This window comes from Triplophysa dalaica, chromosome 12 (assembly GCF_015846415.1).
Source record: "Triplophysa dalaica isolate WHDGS20190420 chromosome 12, ASM1584641v1, whole genome shotgun sequence".
NCBI lineage: Eukaryota > Metazoa > Chordata > Actinopteri > Cypriniformes > Nemacheilidae > Triplophysa > Triplophysa dalaica.
This window is the reverse complement of record NC_079553.1, coordinates 7,942,615-7,967,480: the sequence shown is the minus strand read 5'-3', so window position 1 is coordinate 7,967,480 and position 24,866 is coordinate 7,942,615. Positions and strand designations below refer to the sequence as shown.

Below are 24,866 nucleotides of genomic sequence, written 5' to 3'. Positions count from 1 at the left end.
ATGGGGTGGGTGCCCTGGCTCCAAATAGCTTGGAAAATATCCTTTTCTGTGTCTCTGACAAAATTACAAATCAATTATTAATCAGCAATTGTTTCCCAAAATAATAATTATTTTAATATTAAGGAGATCAAATTCATATGTTTCTGCCCAATAATTATTTTCATCTGAGTAAGTTATTATATATGAGATTAACAATGGTTTTAGCATCAGTCTTGTGTTTTAGCTTTCACTTTTTAGATAGGCCCATGACATGTTGTGCCTAAACTAGGACTTTTGCTTTGAACTGGATGTATAGCCATTATCTTTGGCTTAACCAATCAAAGTCCTAAAACTTTAAGTAATGACATAGATTACTTAACTCTGTTAGACTGTAATAACTATTGTGTTGAATGTAAAGCAGGTCGGCCAGTGGAACTCCTTGTTAGTGCTGAAGCTGACTTCTGTTGGCAAAACTAAAAAAATTCAGTAAATTTGTCTTCAATAAACTTCATTCCTGACTCCTTGTCTTCATTCATCATCATTGGTCTACAGGTCTGTACTCATGTAACGCAATATTTTCTTCTTCACAATTAACATTAGGAACCTGAGGATTGCAAGTATCACAATACAACTCCTTTGTGTGACCCAATGGTGTGACCCAATGTACCCAATGGATTATTTGTTCATTCTTAATCAACTTAAAGAATGAACAAATATAAAATAATAATACAATGTTTAAATATCTAGTTTCAAATGGCTTGTTGTCATGAAGACTTATCTGGCCATCGTCTCCCCCTTTCGGGGTCCAGCATCAGCCTGATTACAAACCTGATCGAGCTTTAGTTACCTTGGGAAAGTTAAAGTTCCAGTTGCAGAGGTGTCTAAGAACTAATGTAATTTCTACAGACACGCATTGAATCTAAAATTACATGACACCTGTAAGGCAATTTGATGTGTGGATATGTTTCTTCACATTCTTTGACCCTCAAAGCAAAAGAGTGGCCATCCTGATAAAAGATTGTGGGAAATTTGAGTACATATGTCACGATGAGGATTTCAGTGGAGGATATTTGGTACTCACTTATTTTACTAATAAAATGATTTGTTATTATTTTGTTCTAGGATATAATTGTTATACATTACAATAGCGTTAGTTCTGGTAGGCCATGTAAGTCAGGCTCGTATCAGCTACGATAGAACACATTCCAGAGGACATCCAATTTCACATGCCTTTCTCTGATCCTCATTGAGTGCTCAATTGTGCCGCACTACACAATACATCTGACTGCAGGTAACAAGGTCTTATAAGCTGCATGGACAGGTGGCGAGTTTTGACCAGAACAGTTCCATTCCATCAATTTATTATCTCTCACACTATAGTGTTAAAATTACAGCGAGTAAGGTGCAGAAAGGTAATAATATTTTCATGATCATTAATCACACTCTCCTCACACCATATGATTATTTCTCACATAACACAATGAATATACAACAGCTGACCACCACATTTCAGAGTTAACTGAACTACTGCATGTTCTTAGAGACTGTTCAGAACACGCCCTCTAGAGTAGACAAATGGATTTACATGATGTGTTTCTGTTCAAACACACCTTTACATCATGACTTTACAATCAAGGTAAATTTGTGATTACTTGTGCTTACATTATTATTGGTATGATTTTGTGGTAAGTAAAAGCATCTACATTTGTATCATTCTGAACCAGTAGCGTAGCCAGAAAAGAGACTCTTGGTGTGCATTTGAAAAACTGGGTTTGCCACATTTATTAACAGATTAAAGTGCAAAAACCCAACTCTGCATATGACGTTCCAGAATAGACTGGGCTGATGTGTAAAACTAAACTCGCCACATATCAAAACTATATACATTTTATATTTATATAAATGATCAAATTTAACCATTCATTACATTCAACAACAACGCCATAACACATAAACAGTACCGTTAATAATACCTTACAGGGGGAGAAGGCATGGCCTGACCTTGAATTATTAAATTATGTCATCTGGGTCCAGTGTTTCCGTGAGCTCTCGTTCAAACGTAACAGTAGGCCGGGTTTTCTTTGCTAAAACAAATTAAAGGAGGGATCTCAATGACATATTGCTAGCTAGCTAGCAACGTTCAATGAAGGACTCTATGCGCGCGTCAAACGTCTGCCTGGGTGCATGGGTGGGGTCACGTGAGTCAGTGCGCGTTTGCGGAACGCGGATTGGTTGACTGTCCGAATGCATTTTTTACCAAAATAATTAAAATGAAGAAATATTGTGGTAAACAACAATAGCACGAGTATATTTTTTTAATTAAAACACTTAAACACGTAAGTGGAAAAAAATCAGAATGACTCTCTTGCGTGAGTTTTTTCAAGAACGTATCGCTGTAATATTTCCATGGCGACGCGGGACTGCTTATTAACAGTTATATATCATGTCATATTTGTTTGTGCCATATTTACAGCACGTGAATTTAAATGTATGAAGCCTAAAATAAACATTATGTGATTGAAAGCACTGCATAGTTGTGATATGTGAGAGGATTGAGTAAGTCTGTCTCTGCCTCAGTGAATATTCTAATCACACAGGTGTGACCGTAAACGCGCCAAAAGGTTAATTTAAGACTTCTAAAAAATCTGCATTTATTTCTGCACACCCGTGGCTAGGCCACTGTTCTAAACACAATTGCAAGGTCATAAATTGAACAAAAAAATCAAGGTTATTTTGAGAATGTTATTTAATCCTATATCTTCATATATTCCTTCTGGTGTGTAAGGGCTTGAAACACGTCTGAAAAAAGTTTTTGTGTGTGGATGTCAGAGAGTTCTATCACAAATATTAAAGGAAAAGTTCATCTCAAAAACAAAATTGTTTTATTTTGGTTTGTTTTACGCACAAAGTATTCTCGTCACTTCAAAAACTTCAATCGAGCCACTATGAGCAGATGGACCAATTACTTTTCTGGACCTTGACAACAGCTATAACCATGATGTCTATGAGGAGGCCTGGAAATCTCTGGGATATCACCCAAAATATCTTTATTTGTGTTCCAAAGATGCCGGGAGGATTTTAAACATGTTGACCTTCATGTGGGCCAGTAAGAAATAAAAATAAAGTGATTTTGAGATGAACTTTTCCTTTAACATTGATTTATAAATGTGCATTGTTCTACTTATATGATATCAAAACATTACAAATGTTAAATATTCTATTTTATTATAGATCTTTTTTTACTGTTCATAAAATGTCCTTGGACTTCTCAATTACAAAGAATTCAGATTTTAAAAAAAACTGAAATACAAACATGTTTCCTAAATTACTTATACTATGAAAAAAGTTTGTACATTTATATTTATTTTTAAAGCTCATTTTAAAAATGGCTTAGACAGGAGATCTTCACAGAAGATGCTTGACAACTTCACAAAAATGTAAAACACCCAAATACAAAGAAATTGTCATTACATATGAAAAAAAACACCGTAAACAACTTGCTTTTGGCACCTGTTATTTGCATATCTGAAATTAATAGGAAATATATATATATTTTAGAATCTAAACATTCAATAAAGGGGGTAGTTAACGTCAAATTATAAGGAAAAAGTATTGAATATATTTTTAGGCATTAAACCAATTGATATAAACATTTTCTTGAATCCTCAAATACTAATATCCTGGAAATAAGAATTATTTATTTATTCAATAATCTTTGTTCTATACTAATAATTTAAAATAAAAAAACATATTTTAAACAATACTCAGCATATGGTTTTCTCTGCTATCATCCACAAACTATTTCATACTAGAAAACCACAAATCATTTTTTTAAACATTAAAAACTATATATTCCCTCATTTAGTAAAACCAAAAACAGAATTCAGGTACACACAATAAGGAAAGCGTATCAAAAAGGTTTAAAAACATATATAAATGAAAAACAAATAGTGGGAAATTGGTCATGTTTTCCGAAAGGTGTTAAGCACCCAGTTTAACAAATAGTTTATAAAACTACCTTCACACTTTATAGATAGTCACAAAATGTCCACACCAACAACATGAAGAGAAGCCCAGTCCTAAATGATCCACAAATGTAGCACAGGAAGCACTTCTTTCTTTTCCTGTATGAAGTGATGTAGAAAAATAAAAATAAATCCTCCAAAACAAACATAATCTTCTCATTGAATGAGTATTTAGAATGAGTATTTAATATGTTATAGCTTTGGTTTCAGTCTTCGTTTAAAAGATGAAAAAGTGTTCTTTAAAAAAAGTGTAGAAAAAGTCAAACGTTGTAATTTTCTGTACATGATTGTTTTCTTTCCAGTCATTAATTCCCTCCATTCTGGAAAACTGTTGATCCAGTGGATCAACGGGACTGAATGTGCTGGTGATCGCTGGTGATCATTTTGTCCCTGATCTTTCTCTCAGAAGTACATACAGCAGGACTCTTTGGCTCAGTTTGGTGTATACAGTAGGATGGAGGCAGGGGTTGTAGAGGACGAGGGGAGTAAGAGAAAGTCTGTCTCATGTGAACAGGCAATTTAAAGAAACTGAGTAGTAAGATAAGCTCTTTGAAGGTAGATTAGTGTTGGTCAGTAACACAGTGAATGTTTATCAGATCAGACAGGAGTAGAGAGGCTGTGATTGGACATTGAGAGTGCCAGACAGGAAATTGAGGGGTAGAGATTAAAAGTGTGACAAAAAAATGACAGAACAAAGAAGTGGGAGTCCGTTTGTGCGTGCACTTTAGAGCACTGCCGAGAGGCCTGAATAGCATTTAAGTCTAATGATTATAGAGAAATATTTAAAAGTTACTTAAGAGCCGATATCAGAGGGAAAAAGCAAAAAAAACCGGAATGAGGAGTAGATGAAGTCCACCTGTCCATGGATGAAAAGCACCGCTGTCAGATGGTCCCTCTTTGTCTAAAGAAAACCAATATATATAATTATTTACTATTCTTTTTACAGACCCTTTTTACAGTACATTTGTTATTAAGTATTAAAAGGTAGCAACTTATTTAACAAAGACAAAGTTTCAGAACATTCAAATAGAAAACAAGATTCGTAAAGATTAAAAGTCTTCTTACTTTCTACAACATAGCACTGTGCGTACATGAGGGTTAATACATCGAAGTATAATAATAAATATTTGAGATCAAATAATTATAAAAGTATAGAAAAGTAAAGTTTGTTCTGAGAAGAGGTTTAGCATTATTTATATGTAATAGTTAGTTTGAAAAGAAGAATTTATAAATTAGTAGAACTGATAGAATTTTTGCATGGCACATAACTTTTACCTTCTTGTCGTGAACGTCCAGTGGTTGCTATAGAAAACAGAGAGGGAGGGGAGAGAGACATGTGAAGTGTAGTTTTTCTTTTTTGAAGAACTACAAACTGGAACATCATTCTTGAGAACAAATGAGGAGAAAAATGCACATACAGACACATTTAGCATTACTCTCACAGAAACGTACTGAAAAATTACTGCCGGCTGTGCAACCCCAAAATACATCCTTAATGCAAATTCTTTTAAAGGTCGCACACAGAAAAAGAGCAAAAAATGAAGGTGGAGGGAGATGAAAGATTCTGCGTGAACAGAAAAAGTGGACTGGGAGAGGATGAAGAATGAAAGGAGAACGAAAAAAGGAAAGATTTAGAGGGGAAGAGGAACGAAGGAGCAGCAGATACAAGAGTGAACAGAGAAGAGCCACAAAAGCTACAAAGAGAGAGAGTGATGGAGCGAAACACAGGAGAAGACAGAGGGAAGAAAAGATGAGGGGAAGAAGTGTGAGAAAAAGCAGAGGGAGAAACGCAGGGGAAGACGACAGCCTGTAAGAAGGTCAGACGGCAAGAGACGAAAGTGGAGAGGGGGGTGTTTGTGTCTGAGTGTCACTTTCTCAGCAGGGGGTCAGACTGAGCGACATAATGGAGAAGAGATGAATGGAGAGAGACACAGAAAGGTACAGAGATACAGAATGAGTGAGATTTAAGATGTGGTGGTGGTAAGTAAAACACAGTGGGGCAAAAATTGAAAATAAATATGTTGACTAAACAAGCAATAGTAAGAGAACAAGTGTACAAACATACATGAGTAGTTGTCAAGATTTTAGATTCAGGAAAAATATATGTTGGGCCCATATATATTCATTGTGCTCTGACTATTTGACATATTTTAAATGTTTTAAAAAGTTATGTGTCATAACAAATACATTTTATGTGGAAAATATATCATAACATTTTATCATAAAAAATTATAAATTAAAAAGGCAAATGAGGTATAAGAACAATGTATAAGATAATCACAACAAATGAAACAAATTTAATAATTTAAGTAGGCTTATAACTATGATTTTGTAAATGTATTTATTAAAATATAAAAAATCTCATAGATTTATATGCAACACTCACGTAAAGGCACGTGTTTGATAAAAATGTTTACACAAATTAATACAATCTTTTAATATCTGGAACCATATTTTATTTGAATTCTAAAAAAAAGATATTGGCAGGAGCAAAATTGTAATAAGATTTAAAATAAATAAAAATAAATATCAAACAAATTTAAATTATTATAAAGCACTTTACGAACACTGATGATAATTAATTTTTCAAAGGCTGGGTTAATTAAAATTTTGACTAAATTATATCATATGTTTATAATAAAATATCTATTAATTAAATTTCGGTATGGAATCGAACAAAATCAGACAGTTCAAGCTATACAGGAGTAGCCTATTTTTAATATATTTTCTAATCTTTTAAATTACCTTTAGAATTTACATACCAAATGTAACAACACATTGCTTATTGTAGTATGTTCACTGTTAGAAACAGAAGGGGTTACCAACACTGCCCAAAAAGAGGGACATATCTCACAAAAAATATTATTTGTATAAAAAGATTTAATTTAAAACGTAATTTTTTTTTAAATGTCCGCACAGCAAAATTGGGGCGTTTTATGTTTATGCACAAAATGGCTGCGGTTGCTGTTCTCTCGTATCAAACATGGCTGCCATGGTCTGACGCAGCGAACGATTGGCAAAGAAATGCGAGAGATGAAGAGCTGAAGAGAGGGAGGGAAACAAGAAACCCAACTCCTCGCTGCTTCATTACATTTCTGCAGTTGTGGACTTTACTTACTAAAGCCAAACCAAAAACACAGCACACGTTCCAAGAACGTACATGCTTTTCTTTTTGCCTTTCGTTTACATCTTCCAAAGAATCATTCAGTGTGGAGAAAAACTACACCTACACTCTAAATTAAAAAATGTTATTTCTTTTGTGCTTTTGGCGAAAAGAGACTAACAAGGGGAGAGAGGTGGATATGAGGAGAGCGTGAGGTATCCACAGAGGTGGGCAGTAAAATGGATGGATTTTCGTTTTTTCTTTTTTAAACCGAAGAGCCGGAAAGACTGAACGACAGAGAAATAGACCGAAATTGGGAAAGGAAATGTGCTCACAGCGGGATTGAGTGAGTTAAAAAGAGGAGAAAAAGAGAGAGATCAATTAGAGAGAAAGTAGAAGTGACTGAAATGGTTTCTCACCGCAGGGGGGAGAAGGAGTAAGTAAGAGTCTGAATGAGAGAGAGCAAAAAAACAACAGCAGAATTAATGTTTTGACAAGTTGCCCTGAGTAAGTGGAGGTTGAGAAGCGAGTGCAAAGAATGAAAGCTATTTTTGTGACAAGACTGTTATCAAAGCAAAATATTGGGGAGCTTATTTTTACAATTTCACCACAGCGTACCACTAACACAAGATTATAAAGGATGAAAAGCTTTTCTATCAAGCACCTGGTTCTGGCGAAGCATTATATACCATATAAACAGCAAAGAAAGGGGACGGATTTAACTGCAACACAGTTTTGTGATGTGAGCTTTTGGGGAGCCTTCAAGCATGAGGGGGAACAATTTTACTGTTACACTCAAATGGCAGAATTAATGCCTTTTTATAAAAAGACACATTTGCTTTATATTCTACTAGACCTTCAACAGCAAGCTTCAAACACTTACTCGAGACCGTAAAAAAAGCTTCTCGTAGCATTAACCCGCATCCCAGAATAGACAGTATGATGCTATCTGTCGTGATGACACAATTCCTCATCTCAGTTTGGTCCTTACTTCATTCTGGACCCCACGAGGCTGGTCATTACAGCTCAAATGATCGAACTGAAAAGCCCTCTACTCGATAAAACTTTAAACAGGAGCTTACTGCAAGTGCAACGTGACTGGTTTCTAGCTCCGACTGCAGCTTTTTTTTGCTATGGCTAACGGTTCGGAGGCTAACGCTTCTGGGTCTGACAGAACACAGAACACAGATGCAAAGATAAAAGACCTGTCACAAGAAGGAACCAAAGTCAGTCTGCAGCATTACCAGGAGGGACAAACAACAGCTGCACAAAACATGCCCTGATAACAAACTCCTATCACACACCTCTGCTTTAATTCATCATATCACAGAATGATCAGAGGGAAATGGTCGTGAAGGTGTGGAAGACGGCATGCAGAAAAGATGGAGGGGGTGATTTTATAATGTGAGAGCTAAAATATTTAGAGCAGAGCAAAAGCAAGGGAGGAAAATAAAAGCGGATATTCTTCAATTTTGTTTAAGTTATACAGAATTGTAGATTTTAGACATACCATTTTTTCATTGGACAATTTCTGGTGAGATAGCAAGGTTGCAATGGCCAACACAATGTGTGCATATTTATATTTTTTGGTCTTTAAACATTTTCTCTTTTTAAAAATGTTAGAAATGTGAAACTTTTTAAAGCCGTTTTCATATTTTTTTCTGTGTAGGGCTATTGTGTTTTTACACAATTTTAAACATATAAAATTATAAACATAAACAAAAAATATATATAGTTATTGTTTATGGAATTGCATAAAAATTACACAATTACTGTAACAATTTAACAAAAAAGTGCACTTATAACAACACCAATGTTAAGTGTTGGAACCAAGAATAAAACTATTTCTGTTAAATATATTGCATAAATACTGTATATTGCAATGGACCATTGATGTGAGATATACACACTGAAAAAAAAAAAATTTCCGCGACTTATATTTTTAAGATAAATAAAATTAGCTTTATGAGTCTATTAAACTTAATCATATTGAACTGACTTTGAAAAATCTAGTTTTTTTTACTAAACTATTTTTTAAAGTCAGTTCAATATAATTTAAGTTTTATTTGATTTAACTCAAACTAAAAAACTAAGGTTGAACAGCTTCATTAATTTTGTTTAAAATGGAAAAACATGATTTTTCACATAGACAATATAATTAATATATAAATAAACTTATGAATTTAGGTTATTATGCGTGTCAAACTCTACATTTGTTAAATATATGAAATCATTATGTTGCCCAAACTAAATTTCCGGTAGACCTTTGCAAATATTTTATAATTGATTAGAAGCTTTAAATGTATTTAATAAAATTAATATAAAATAAAAAATCTATACAATTTAACATTTATATTATTGAAATATAAAATAAATGGTTAAATTATTACCAAACACACACCGGAAAATAACTTTCGGCCAGCGCGTGCGTCCGATGAATTTTTGACGAAATTTTCACAACTATATGACATTTTAATATCTTTTAACCCATACAGCATGCATTTTAATGTGCCCAATTTTAGTATGTGCTCAGTGAATTACTAGTCAGGAAGACAATAAAAGAGGTGTCATGATGAAATAAGGGCAGAAATCAGGAAATGGGCGGAGCTGAAAAGAAATATAGGGTGCAAGTGAAAGTCTAGTGGATGAGACTGGATGATTAGTTTCGCTCTGGTAACGACAGATCATAAAAGTGAAGGAGGGGAGGAAAAGACTAAAGGAAACAGAGTGGGGGAGATTAGTGCCACTCCAGGAGCTACTGAACACTAGAAAGAGAGAGAAGAGCAGGAGGGAAGGGCTGGGATGCTACAGTTTAGTCTGGATTAGTTTCAGTCAGAGAACAGAAAAAGAGGGAAAAGATAGTAAGAAAGGGAAAAAGAGGAGGATAAAAGAAATGGGCCATCTGAAGTGAGAGCATGAGAGGAAGAAAATGTGCAAAGATGAGGAAGAAAAGTTGTCATTCCATGGGATTCATTAAAGCATCCAGCACGGATAATAAAGTAGCTGTCACTCAGAATTCAGAATCAATGAAGGACGCTTTTCCTTCAAAATAACATTCTGAAATAAACATCATCCACCTCAGATCATTCTCAGCTACAGATATTTCACACACAAACATTTCAAATCAATTGTATAAGATATTTTTCACGCTGACCACAAAAATGTTGAAAACATAAAAATGTCCTCCGTTCCACAACGCTCAAAATGCAGCAAAGCATCGTCCTTCATGCAAATGCTTTAAGATTTAGATTTCACGACACAGAGTTTCTATTTGATTTCCTTTATGTGGAATAAAAACAATGATTACCCAATTTTCCAGCTGAGAGATAAAGTAATTCAGATGTGTATGCTTGGTGCTCGGTCTGAATGGCATAATCTTTTAAATAAGCTCAGTGGACGCCTCACTTCACATCTTAAACAATTTAACAGCATAATTAGGTTGACTGAATTATTACAAAAGGTGCCACAGAAAGTTAGGGAGACTATGAGAGGCCAAGAGGCAGGTTTGGGGCCACGGCACCAGCTGGATATTGGGTTAGACAGCTCCTTAGCTGGTGTGCGTGTATGTACATGTGTGAAGCGTGAGGTGGAATTGGGTCGGACGGCTTACGGACTGGACTGCCATTCCCACTCTTACTGGGCGGCATTCCCTGCTGATCTCACATCAGCCAAGCCGAGCGGAAGGTCAACATAACTGCAGGGGGCTGAGAGCCAGCCTTGCTTGATGTACACACACGCACATGCTTTTATTAAGCTAAAAATATAATATATAAAATTGTAAAAAAATATTATTAAGGAAATGTTGAGCTTAATTGACATCACTGCTTGCTGATAATATATTCGTCCCAAAATTAGAAATGTAAAAATGTGCATTTAGACTTAGGGTCTCCATTTTAATATATTTTGATTTTAATTCTCTTTGGAGTTGAAAACTGGGTATATGTCTGAAGAGTTCCCAAATTATTCCGAAACCAAGTACCACTGGTAGTAAAAATAAAATAAAAATAACTTAAAATGTAATCTTCAATTATTATTGTTATTGCTATTTTTTTATTAACATTTTTTCTCATTTAAATTATATTTTGTTTGTAATCAAAGTGATTTATTTTTTATTTATTTTTTAATCAACTGCTTCTGTTTTTATTTAAATGTTATTTCGTTTCTAATCAAATCTTTCTTTTTGCTTTGGCACAATCTCACCAAATCCCTGCAGTTCCCTTACAAACCCCTAGGATGATAATCCAGTAAAAGAAAAAATAATATAATAAATCAAATAAACTTAATAATAAAAGTGAAAAAAATCTGTTTAAAATGTAAAATCAGTTTAACAATGAATAGCATGCCTTATAATGCAGGTTTACAGCAAAACAAGCATGTGAGGATCAGAATAGAGAAAGAAAAGATGGAAGACAGAATGACAAACGAATACATTTGTAGGAGAGGCAAAATGGGATGATGAAGACCAATGTGTGGAAGGTAGGCTAGAGACGGAGGGGCGGGAGAGATTGCGTGCAGAGAGAGGGGGATATCTGTGTGCGTGACAAAGTGAGTGGGGGGGGACTTTTTTCCCAAGGATAAAAGTGTAGACACAAGAAAAAAGATAAAGTGAGGTATGTACTTACTGGGCGGACAACACACAGTCACTCGTAGCTTCATACAAAGGAGGGGGGGTCCATCATCCGTCGATAGTGCTAGAAAAAGAACGACAGCGAAATTGGAGGTTGATGTCTTTGGAACAGAGAAAGAGGAATCTAAATTTGCTGCCAACAAATCGATGCTTATGACTGCTCACACAAAACACAAATACACATATAACTCAAGGCCATAAAAAGACTGCTTGACTTCGATGGAATGGCTAATCCATTAGCGCGAGCAGGAGCCGTAACGCTCTTGTTAATGCTGAGCTCGGCAGGACCGAATGAGAGCCGTTGCAGAAATGATGGACACTCTGATGCAGTCAGATGGGCTGTGCGCAAACATTCACACTTCATAACTATACATGATTACACCATTACAGCATTTTTTACACACCTGGGGGTTATATTTTCTTTCAGCCCGTCTGCGCCCTAACAGGTTTGATTTTAAGCATGACTGTATATTTATTCCTAAAATTTCATAACATAGTTGCTTCAAACCGCTCAGACACGGGCTAACACTTCAAATACAGAGAAGTAAAGACTTCTGTAAGTGGTTATATTAGAAAAATATTTGTGATTGTATTTTATTTTTGTGTATCTATCGCAACATATACATTTACGCTATGCATTATTTTATCAAATCAAATTAAAGCATATTCATTTACACCAATTTTATATTCTAATTAAATTACATGCTAGTGAACACATAAATGTCCTGCGAAAATTGTTTGTTAGATCTTTAATGCATTAAATGTGGTTAAAATAACATGCATAAACAGTCTCTGAAAATCTCACATAGTCAGTGTAAAAGCAATCTAAGCAAAGTTATTTTAATAACTATACATAGACCTATTCATTGTATAAAAAAATATTTGTAACTGAAAAAATACATATATACGCAATTCAGGGGATATATTCAAAATCCAATATCTGAAATCAGAGTGGGTTCAGTATTTAAATAAATAGTAAAAAAATTAAATAAATTTTATTACCTTACTTTAAACTCTTTAAACGCTAAAGTTCGACTTCCTGCAAGAAGATGCCGTTTATGGGAACTTCTAGCATTGAGTATGTGACATTTTCGCAAAAGTTGAATTATAAATTGTCTGAGAATTTATTACCAATCTATTGAACCTTCTATTTATATTTTACTAAACCCCTGATGTTTAGAGTCCAGACATCAGAAAAATATCAGTTTATGCCCTCCTTTTTAAAAGAGACATGCGAAAAAAAATAAAGCATGTTTTCGAGAGATGCCATACTCCGTAGGATTTCTGTGAATTAAACTGTACAAACCAGAAGCAATAATGCTTAACAAGTGGAGAAGGGATGGCTCTTTATTGACCACAAAATAGTTATGTATTTTAATATCATGTGCTTATTTATGAGGTATATGGACAGTTATGGATGTGACAATTCACCTACCTGACTGCTTTACAAACACAAATGTTTTTTTAAACTTTGAGACTCATTAAACCACCAAATATTGACAACTGAGCTACCAGTATGGTGAAAACTTTTGATAACATCTTAATTTTTCCACCTTAAGGTTGACATTTGCATGGAATTGCCCTTAGGTATTAATATGATACACTACAGTATATTAGAAAGGACATCTCATAGAATTCATACCAGGCCAAAGCTATCGATTCGAAATCCCTACTTCTACACCTAACCCACTCACAAACCTGTGAACATTACAGTATTCGATTAGAGAAATTTCTGAGCCCAATTTATGAAATCATTTTTTTGTTTGTTCTTCATTAAAATTTGGGCAACATCCTGTACACACATAAATCTCCAAAACGCTACATTGCTTCAAAATGAAGAGCTTTACACACAGACCTCAATAGCAGCCGGCCATGTTATCAACGCTATACCACCACTGCGAGTTTTCTTCCCAGAATCTGAGCAGCCGGTCTGAGACTCTTAAATTCAGGCCTGAGTGAGTCTGCTGTTTTAAAGAGCAGCACTGGCTCCATGTTTAATCATAACCATAAATCCATAACAGCCATTTCAGTAACGCACACCACAGCAGTGGCCATTTTCATCTGGCAGAGAGGCTTTTAACCTGACGTCTAACAACCGCAGATACGTCCATTTAGCATGCGCCGTAATTTCACATTGACGATAATGAGAACGGCTGACTCCAACGGGGCTGCACGGGTGTGTTTGGGTTTATTGAAACCCATATACATATGTGCTTTAACTTAGGGGTACAATTCATAGCATTGAGTGACCCCTTAAAAGCAAAAGTAAACTCAGAATTTTATGAGCACACCAACAAGACCATTAAAATACGGCAGACATAGAGGAGACCGAAATTCTGTGTCTTAGCTTCTGTTTGACTGGCACAAAATTGCCTAAGTCTAAAAGAAATCAATGTAGTAGAAGAGTTCACCCTGACAAAAAAGAAAATTCTGTCATTATTTACTCACCCATGTGTTATCAACATGTCTATTATTTGTCAAGAATTTCTCAAGAATTTTCAGCTGTTTATAAACTTTCAAAGTAAAAAAAAAGCAGAAAAGGGTAATATAATAAAAGTAGTCCATATGTCTGGTATTTTTCCACAATTTTTAGAGCCATATTAGAGTTCTGTCCACAGAATCCAGCTATTTTTAAAGATAATATTCTCTCCCGGAGTCCGGATCAGATCAGACCGAATCGTTCTTTTAAGTCATTACTCCCCCCAAATGAACCAACCCACAACTCAAACTAAATGATTCGGTCACAGATTGTTCTGATTGAACTTCACAAATTGGACTAATTCATTCATGAAACTCATTCAACTCGCAGTATGTAATTCGGTCACAGCAGTTCTTGAGTTAAGCATATAGCTACAAAATGGTTTAGATCTTCGCACATGTCATATGACATACTTTCACGAGGCTTAAAAGTTCTGTTGACTATAAACTGTCATTGAAGAATATTTTCGTGGGTCTTTCTATACAAAATAAAGGAATTAATGCGTCACAGAAGAAAGTAACTCACTCGGGTTTCGTAATGAAAATTGACCCAAAATACAAATTTAGGTTAGACACACTGATCCCTTGTTTTTAGATTAAGGATCGAGCTTAAACAATTATAAAGACAGACACATTGTTACTATCTTTGAAGTGAACAATAGACACACATAATCACAATAAATGGGCAAGGGTGGGTTTGTGAAGTTTGCCACAAAGGCTCTGTGCTGTGTACACTCTCTCATACTTGAACAATGCCCTATTGTCCCAGTCATCTCTGCCATAATTTATGTAAAGATACTTTCCCCTCATTCCAGTCTCCCCTTCTCTTTTCCCACCCTCTTTTTGGCTCTTGTTGTCCCATTCTTGCTCCTCTTCTCTTGCTTTTGACCATCACCCCTCACCCTGTAAGACCCCTCTGTCTGACAACCCCTCATGCAGCACTCAACGCCTTATATTATCAGTTTACTTTATGTCACTGTATTGATTGTCTTTAATTCCGTCTCTTTACTCTATCAAGCTATTCAGCACATTACAGTCGGGATTCTATTGCAAATCTTTCAAAGCTTGTATGTGTTTCTATACCCTCTTATGATTCATAAAGAGAGGGCAGGGGAATGAGAGAGAGCGTGATGAGGGATATGAAGAGCTTTGGCACTAAACCAAAGCTGTAAAAAACAGGAAAACGAGTCATGTCATTTTATGGCCACGGACCATCTTTCCTTCCGCTTTAGGATCATGTTGTGAGGAGCAGGAGAGAGCAGGAGGGTGGGGCCGATATCAAGATAAAAGTAAAGAGTATTTTTACTTACGTGCTTTTCTCCTTAATTTCTAGTATCTAACCTTCAATCATTTATTTAACAGCCAACACATTTAGATGTATGCATTTGATAGATGCTTTTATCCAAAGCGACTGAAAGTGCATTTGTGTAATACATCAGTAGGCATACATGTGTTCCCTTGATACTGAATAGATATATGTTCTACCGCCATGCTCCACCAGTAGTAAAAGTAGATAATTTGATTTTGATATATATTCATTAATAAATATTCAAACATGAAAACTTTAATATTTAGCATTTAAAATACAAAATATAATAATACAAAAACTTATAGTTTGAAGCAGTTTCATAAGCTACAATAGATTTCCATTCACAGTTACGAACTTAACTTGAGAACAATTTAATGCATTTCCAACCAGTGACACATATACAGACAGCCGATTATTCAGAGTGATATCTGCCGATGCCAAAACCGATTCTGAAGATTAAATTTATTTTTCTTAACTTTCTGAATGTTATTAATTCAAATAATGACTATTAATATTGAATATAAAACTGGTGATGTTTCTTAACATTTTCCATATACAGAGCAAAGAGAGGACAAAAACCCGTACATCATTCTCAAAAGGGTGCTCGACCAAGAGAAAAAAAAGTCGGAACACCAAAGGTCTGATGTAGAGCCTGTGTGCGCGAAACGTCACAAGCCATGCGATAGTCTTTTAAATAATAAAGTATTTTTATATTTTTGAAGCTTTGGTGTGCCTACTTTTGTCACTATTTCTATATACAGAGCACAAATTAATTGCATTTTCCCTTCCTGTTTTGATTGACAAGATGTATCGGCCCTGATCATCAGCTTTTTATCATCCGATACCGATTATTGGCCGATATATATGCATCTGCACATTTTATCTTATCGAATAAAAACATCTGACTCAATTGAGCGCATACTTTTTTAGAGCTTGGTGTTAATTTATGCTGATATTGCAGTTTTCATTCAGCGTTTTTTCTATGGGATATCCCAAAATGCACATAAAAATAAGTGGATGGAAACATACTGTTCAATGATCTGACTATGAAACTACTGCATACATGTGAAAAGGTATTACCGGTTAAAAAGCTTAAAATAATTTAGTTGTTAGGCTTGTAGTTCAGCTAACTACTTCTAGCTAGCAAAATAGTATCTTGATCACAGCAAAAATATTTCAAAGTAGAGTATCAATTTGGCAAGCTAAAAATCCCAAACACTACTGTTCACTTACAGCTATAGTAGTAGTGATGTCCGGGCAGGAATTCGAAACCCAGGGAGAAGGGTGTGAAGCGCTGGATCTTCTCTGAGAATCTGACAGGGCCGTAGGGAGCGTACGGCTGGTTACACTCCCATCTCTTAATGGCCTCTTTAGTCTCCACACAGCCTCTGAACTGGCCCTCAGCCACCAGGTATAGAGCAAGAGTCTCAACGGGGCCGGTGGACGGGTGGCTGGCAGGGTAGTGGGGACACAGTATATCCAGATAATCATTCAGATTGACCTGGACAGAGTAATCATCCCCAGTTAACCTGCGAGAGAGAGGAGTGTGTTAGGTTATATTTCTATCACCAGAGAAATTCATTGCCACAATCATTAAAATGGCATTTTTCCAAGTCGACAGAGCAGATTCAGATGTGTCAGCAGGACCTGCACTGAATCACACTTTCATCTGTTTGCTTGGCTGCACAGTGGAATATTATTAATGTCGCCATCATTCACGAGCTCCGAGCTGGAAAACAAATGTTTTAACGTGACACAGACATCTTTACAACCTGATGCTGTGGACGGAAGACGGTAGAAAAACAGCTTAATTGTAAAATAAGACCAAATGAATACGTTTTTGTTTGAATATGCAGTTTTTGTTTTTAAAAACCCTCTTCGTCCACAATAGCCCCTGACAGCACACATACATTTGCATTTACGTTTCTGAGATGTCTTCTGCAAGATGTCATATAGACGTCTAAAAGATGTTCGCAAGAGGTTAAGATTTAGAATGAAAGTACAATTGCCATTTATCAGATATTTTCACTTCTTCAGCTCTTGAGCAGACATCTTACAGACGGACCTGTGCTATCTGGAACATTTTCAAGGGTTTTCCAAGCACTACCCATCCACAATAAAATGTCTTGAAAACGGTCAGAAAAAAGTGTCACGTATCGATGTGTATTTACGCATTAATGGGCCTTAATTAAACAAGTTTAATGATATGAAAGTGGTGAACAACACCGCATACTGAGTCTGACCAGAAAAAAGAAACCCTAAGGATTTCACTAAGGTCAAAGACTCACAGACCACAAGATACGGACCGTGGTTCTCAATAACAGCGTCATGCTAATTAGAAAGAGTTTCATCATTCATCTCCGTCCCCATACACACAAACGCGTTCACGAACACAATACACACACAAAGTCAAAAGTCAAGTTGCACTAATGGGGTAAGTATTAGCATAGAATGGCCCTTAGTGAGCTGGTAAATAAATTCACGCTTGTATTTGTTTACACATGGTTGCCTTTTAAAAGAAGCGCATACAAGTGAACATCAATAAAAGAAAGTAAGGAGTCCAAATTAATGAAAAAAGGACGAAGAAGAATTAGGGAGTAGTCAAAATTAAGAATCAAAAGAAGAAGTTCATAGTTCTAAAGTATTTTAAAGGTGCTGTACGCATGAGGTAAAAAAGCAGAGCAGTGTAAAACGTCTGGAGCAACGGACATGAAGCGAGACAGAAAGGGAGGTGAGGATGGAGTGGTAAGGGGTTATAAAGCAGGGCAGAGAGGCAGACAAGAGGAGAGAGAAAGACACACAAGAGGGAGGTAAGAACGCCTGAGAGAGGAGGGCTTCTATTTTAATTAGTGGCCCTAGAGAGAGTTTGGTGGGAGACAGCGAGAAGACAAGATGGATTTTAATTGGTCTTTCTTCACTGCAAACGTGCGTGTGTGCCAAAGAAGGAAAACGGCCGAGGGATGAGAGGAGGCCACGGAGGAGAAGAAAAGACAGGATGTGAGGAGCAAGACGGCCGGTCCGGGTCTGTCACCAGGAGTCTTTTGTGAAGAAGCGACAGAGCGATGGAGGCAGAGGAAGTCTGGAATGGAAAAAAGGGGAAAAGAGAAGGTGCGCAGGCAGAAAAGCAAGGAGGGGGGTCATCCTGAGTTAAGTGGGTGGACAGAGAGAAGACAAAAAAAGGCTAATGAAGGACTTCAGACCAGAGAGAGAGAGAGAGAGAGAGAGAGAATAGGATCGGAAGAGGTAGAGAGACACTGAGGGAGTGCAGAGGGAGAAAAGAAAGGAAAAGTTTGAGTGGAACTATACCTAACCCACGATCTGTGGCCTAGTTAAAAAGACATCTGAATATCCGCAGTGTAAACTACACTACAAAAATCCTTCGTCGCTTTATCTAGAATAAAACCAGTTAAGTTAAACAATTGTTTAACAAAACAAATTACCACCACACTACTCATTTCACATTGTACGGTTAAATCATAGAAAATACAGTATGTGTGTGGTCCGGCTGATGTCATCTTTGCTCATAAAATGTTCATGACATACACTTCTCTTACCGAATCAAGAATAAGCCCTGCCAAAAAAATATCTTCTGCTCATGAAAACTATCATGTCATCATCCACACAACTGGATGTGACAGCAAATGTCATATTTACAAACAACTGCAGGCTTGACCAGTGATGAGACATCCATAAGTTGATAATTAGCTGTCAGGAAAAAGACGTAGTCATCAATCAGCCGCATATGAAGGGATCTTCTCATTTAATGATTCTTTATGTTGAATAACTAAACACTGTCCATGACCAGAATAAATTAAGATGGACCTTTTGCTTTTTTTTTACAGGTTAATGCTTTTGTAGACCAATCTGAAAATCAGGTTTCATGTTTAATTGTATTATTATTGGTATTTATTAGTAAAAATGGCAGGAACAGGGAATATTTGTAAATATAATTTTATGTATGTTATTAAGAGATATTTCTATTTAAATAATTGTGTAATATCAAACTTTAAATGATTCCCAGAATCCGGGTTACCTTTGAGCGGTTGTTATATGGGAATATCAGACCTTGGAATGTCGCGATTGGCCAATCATAATTAAGTATTTCAGAGCACATTCTGATAATAAAAACAATTGTTAGGTGCATGTTTAATTAAGTACAGAACATGAATTTTTCCACAATATTATCTTTTTCATGATATGTTTTCCAAATAATTAAGATTAAATCCATCCATCCATCCATTTTCTACCGCTTATCCGAACTATTAAGATTAAAGCTTAACAAAATTGAAATGGCTTTGAAAATTCCAAAAATCTATAATTCATAACTTTTGCCTCTATCACTTTCTCTTTTTAAAACTTTAAATTTAATTATGTATAAAACATGTCAAATAATTTTCACAATGAAATTACTTTTACTAATAATTAAGATAAAAGATCAAATTTAAATTGGCTTTACATAGAATTAAAAAATATACAAATATATAAAATTCATAACTTTTGCCTCTATATCACCATCTCTGTTTGTAATACAAACCGCAGGTTAGATAAATTAACATGGATTGAAGTCAAATGATGTAAAACTGATTTGATTTTCCACAAAAATCGCACTCAACATCTAAAATCATTAATTCTTCTGAGCTTACCATTGTGAAATGGTGTAAAATAACGCAACACTGAACATTGATTTTTTGTTTAAGTAGGCTACCCGATATTAGCTAATTTCTAAAAATACGATCAGATATTATTGTGCAATATTATTTCTATATGAAGTGTAACCAAACACCACAAAAAGCTGTAATGCACAGCAAATCCATCATTGATGCAAGTTATTACAATGAATCCTCTGTAAAACCCCAGTCTGCAATAAGAATTTAATCTTAACCCTCCTGGACAGAAGGTTAACAGCAGTCCTATGTAATTATGGCAATATGGAAAAGTGAGTACCCTATCTGAACCTTACCAGTGTCACAGACGGTCGTTAAACTGTAGTCAAAATATATAGTTATAATAAACTGCTATAATTCTTTAAGACCAGTAATTACGTTTCGCTGAAGTTAGATGCATGTTCCAGTCCGAGCAGGAGTCTCTTTTTAAAGGATGGTGGAGATGAAAGAGTAATAAAAAGGGGAAAGGAAACATGTTTACTGTTCTCCCCCCTTCCTCACCCCCGCCAGAGTGATGAACCAGCGACGTGATCGATACTTGTGACACAGTATTGGTGATCAATCTCCTCGACAGGCTGAATCGATCAGGAGTCATTCAAACGTAACTCAGACGAGACCTTCTGATCAATTGCGCTCCTGTGTTCAACACCCTCATGCTGCAAAACATCTCTCTATTAACCCACACACAGAGATTCGTTTCACTATATTAGTGAAGACAGCTTTGCTCTATTTCTATTGAAAATTGCCCAAAATGTCCTTAGCAGTCCAAACGCACACGTCCACACAAATGTAGTGAGAGATTTATTTATATATTAAGAATAATTTGGCCCTCATTAGTGCCATATCTACACACACGCAAACAAAGCCACTTTAATCAACTGACAGCTAAAATTAAGCATGCAGAACAATGAAACCAGCACACACACAGAGACAGGGCACATTACTAAAAGCCAGCAAATGGACTCATACATTTACATATCATTTTACATAAGGTTATTGTGAGTTAAAAGGTGAGGGAGAAGAAGTGAATGAGCCTATAAGAGACAGGAGGTATAAAGCAATCAGCAGAGAGGGGTTCAAATGTCAGGCAGGATGAAAAATGCTCTGCGTCATAGAGAAACGGTCCTGTAAGCTATATAGTAATCATGGTCATATTCAGCCCTGATAAAGAATTCGGCTTTAAGAAGAGGTCTGCCGTGCACTTGCGGCTCGACACATTTCAGCAACAGATGCAATGATTCTAAGGAAGAAGAAGAATTCTTGGTTCACTGAAGATTAATATATATACTTCACAGTCTTATATATGCATGAACTAGTGGTAAAGAGGCATGAGATGTGGCTTTTGATTCAAAACACAAGACGGCTTGTCATGGTGGCTGCCACAATTTTACTGTGAAACACTTAAGGCATAGTTCACCCAAAAATGAATGTCATCACTTACTCAGCCTCAAGTTGATCCAAGTCTTTATAAATGTTGATGTTCTGCTGAAGTTGGAAGAATGTTTGTAAGCAAACCGTTCTGGGGCACTATTGACTACTATGGTAGGAAAACAACGACTATGGTTGTGATTGGTACCTCGGAACTGTTTAGTTTTCCACATTCTTCCAAATACATTTTTTTGTGTTATACAAAACAAAGAGATTCATACAGGTTTGCAACAACTTAAGGGTGATTAATGATGACAGAATTTTCCTTTTTGGGTGAACTATCTCTTTAAGAATAACCCATAACGTATGAACGTCAAATGTAATTTTATTTGCATTAAAGCTACCTGACAAAATATTTTCTTTTCAAAGGAAAACTTATGCACGAGTTCCTATTTCATTTCAGTTGAAGATGTTTCAATCGTGTTTGAGTGTGAAACATGATAAAATGACATGAATCAAAATCAACTGTTTAAATAAAATGAACAGTATCAAAAAATAATCTTCCTCTTTTCCTGCTCTCCAATGACCTATTTTTGCATTTTGATCCACCGGTTCTGCACAATCGAAGACCTTAAGTGATTAAATACATACACAGTAGATCATCTTACAAGATCTATATAACGTCTATAACATATATAGTGTGTGATGAAATCTCAGAGCAGACAAGAGTCAAACTGGAGTCATTATACCATTACACATGCGCTTCACGGTTTTAATAATAGAACATATTCATAGTAAAACTCAAAAACGTGCGTGGGTGTATACGCCCGAGTGCAAGCGTGAATGAAAATAGGGCCAACTGTGCCAGCAGCACCTTTGATCCCTTTATAAAAGAGAATAATTAAAACACGAACAATTTCACAACCACAGTGGAGGAATACAGAGCAGCCCCGACGAAGCGTGCATACCAAAAGTGCTACGCTATCTAGCTGTAGTTTTACAGTACGCCGCGACATAATTGCTAAATTGACCTGATAATTGATCAACAATGCTAAACTATCCACAGCAAAACATGCTGGGAAAGTGGGAGGTGTGTGATGAATGAGCTCATGGGTTCTTCGAGCTTTAGTGGTCAAGGAACCCGAGGAGAACTTTGAATCAGACCAACAAGTGAAAGGAGAAGAAAGGGCATAGTGATGTTGAGCTGCCTTGAGGTGAATAACAGAAGGGCTATCTGAACATCTTTGATAGGGGAAACGGAAAAGAATGCATAAGACAAGGTGTTGGAGTTTGGAGAAGGCAATATGTAGAGCAAAGCTCAGTGAGACAGGTGAGAGAAAGAAAGCTGAAGTGATTTAGGAAAGACAGAGGTTTTGGTTGAAGGGTTAGGGCTTTGAGGACTGAAGGTGAGCTAGCATGCTCCGCCAAGCCGAACTGCACAGTGGAGATGTGCCAGCATGAAAAGGAGGGATGCAGGGAAAATGAAGAGAGAAGCAACAAAAGGGGTAAAAATGTGAGAGACCCTGGCAACAGAAGAGGCATCTAGAGGGGTAAGAAAGAGAAGGACTGCGAGAGAACAAAAGAAAGAGAGAAAATATTTATTCTCCCAAAGGGATTCGAACAACCTACTGATTTTCAGTCAATGGCCCATCCATCAGAATCAAACACGATGAAAGACTCAATAGAGGAAGATAAATGAGCAAAATCTGAAAAAATTAATTCTTAAGCAAATGTACATTTATGCATTTGTCAGACACTTTCATCCAAAAAATCCCAAAGTGCTCCCTTGGAATCAAACGCATGATAGTCACATTTCACGGACTAAAAGGGGAACACGTCTTGCGTTTGTGTTGCATATCAATACTGATCGTTGTCTTTCATCCAGTCGCTCCATCATTGCCACCGATTCTTTTCACTCACAAATATTTCATGTGACGCGCATATGACCTGTTTCAAAGTCGTCTTCATACTCGCCATTAACCCTCAGTTCTGTTCTCTCTCGCATTCTCTCTTAGCTTGTCTCTCGCTCTCATCAGTTCATGTTAGACACCAGGGTGTGACAGGCATGCTGCAGATGTAGCCCTGTAAGACTTCCTAACATTGGCGAAGCTCAGTCAAATCACGCAACTCTGGAATTCAGTACAAAGGGGTCTTAAACTCAAATGATCACGGGCCACTAGACAGGTGGTGGGGAGCGTAGACAAGTCCTGACAACAAGTAATGTTTTTTCAACTACTCCCTTTAACTTTGCAAAGTTATTGCAGGAACGTAAAACTTCAATTATCCAGGGGACTATTAGCCAGGTGGCGTTCTTGAAGTTAAATACAGTTACATACAACAATGAATTGTCATTACACAGTGTACAGTTTGTTATGTACAGTATCTGTGTGTATATACAGTACAAACACAGACAGACATACACACAAACAATATTTGAGAATAAAAATATTAAAATTAAGTTGATTGGGAAAAAAACATGTCTCGTGTAGCAGTTCTGGATGTGAAATATAGAAATGGGGCGTCTGTCAACTGAAGGTGCGTCGCCGCAATGGCCGCTCCCAGTGTAGACAGTTCCATTAATTATAATGGGAGTGATCTAGTTTTGTTTGGTGTAGACGCACATAGCCAAACTTTCTCTTTGATAAACACGAGCACACAAGCTTGTTTGTCACAGACTTCAGTTTACGTGTTTACATTTGTGTTTTGTGCCTATTAGAAGCTCTGTGGAGAAATATAATTAGGCCTCTGTTGAACAATCTTTACAAGATAACATTAAAGGGCAAACCGAAAGGCTAAATAAATTAAGTTTTTGTGAGATTTAAAGTGATAGTTCATCGAAAATAAATGAAAATTCTGTCATTTCAAACCTCTATGACTTTCTTTCTTCCGCAGAAGACAAAAAAACATATTTTGAAGAATGCTCGCAACCGATCATTGGTGGTACCCATTCTTTTCTGTTGTATGGACACAAAACCAATGCAAGTAAATGGGTACCGCCGATGTTTGGTTAACCAAAATTCTTTAAAAAAAATTATTTTGCGTTATGCGTAGGAAAAAAGAAGGGTGACAAGAGGGTTAGTAAATGATGAGAGGATTTTCATTCTTCGGTGAAATATCCTTTTAAGGATAAGCAGATAACACTCAAGGGGACCTTTAACACAGAAGCCATTCATCATAGACCCATAGTTTGACATTCCTGGGTTACAGAGCATTGCACTACAATATTTACGACAGTCTTTTATTTAAAAAAACTGTCGATATGAGAGTGCACCAAGCAACGAAACCAGAGTAGTAACAGTATGAGACACAGAGA

General features: G+C 36.2%; 1 protein-coding gene across 1 annotated transcript in view; it reads right to left on the bottom strand.

Moving 5' to 3' along the window:
• Positions 1 to 3,183: 3,183 nt before the first annotated feature.
• Positions 3,184 to 24,866, bottom strand: part of si:dkey-246i14.3 (ephrin A4) — a 39,576-nt gene continuing 17,893 nt past the window's right edge. The window contains exons 2-6 of the mRNA XM_056763458.1: positions 16,755 to 17,050; positions 11,730 to 11,798; positions 5,280 to 5,306; positions 4,861 to 4,905; positions 3,184 to 4,103 (exon numbers count right to left, since the gene is read on the bottom strand). Coding sequence (XP_056619436.1) covers positions 4,000 to 4,103; positions 4,861 to 4,905; positions 5,280 to 5,306; positions 11,730 to 11,798; positions 16,755 to 17,050 — 541 coding nt within the window. The 3' untranslated portion in view covers positions 3,184 to 3,999. The remainder of the gene's footprint in view (positions 4,104 to 4,860; positions 4,906 to 5,279; positions 5,307 to 11,729; positions 11,799 to 16,754; positions 17,051 to 24,866) is intronic.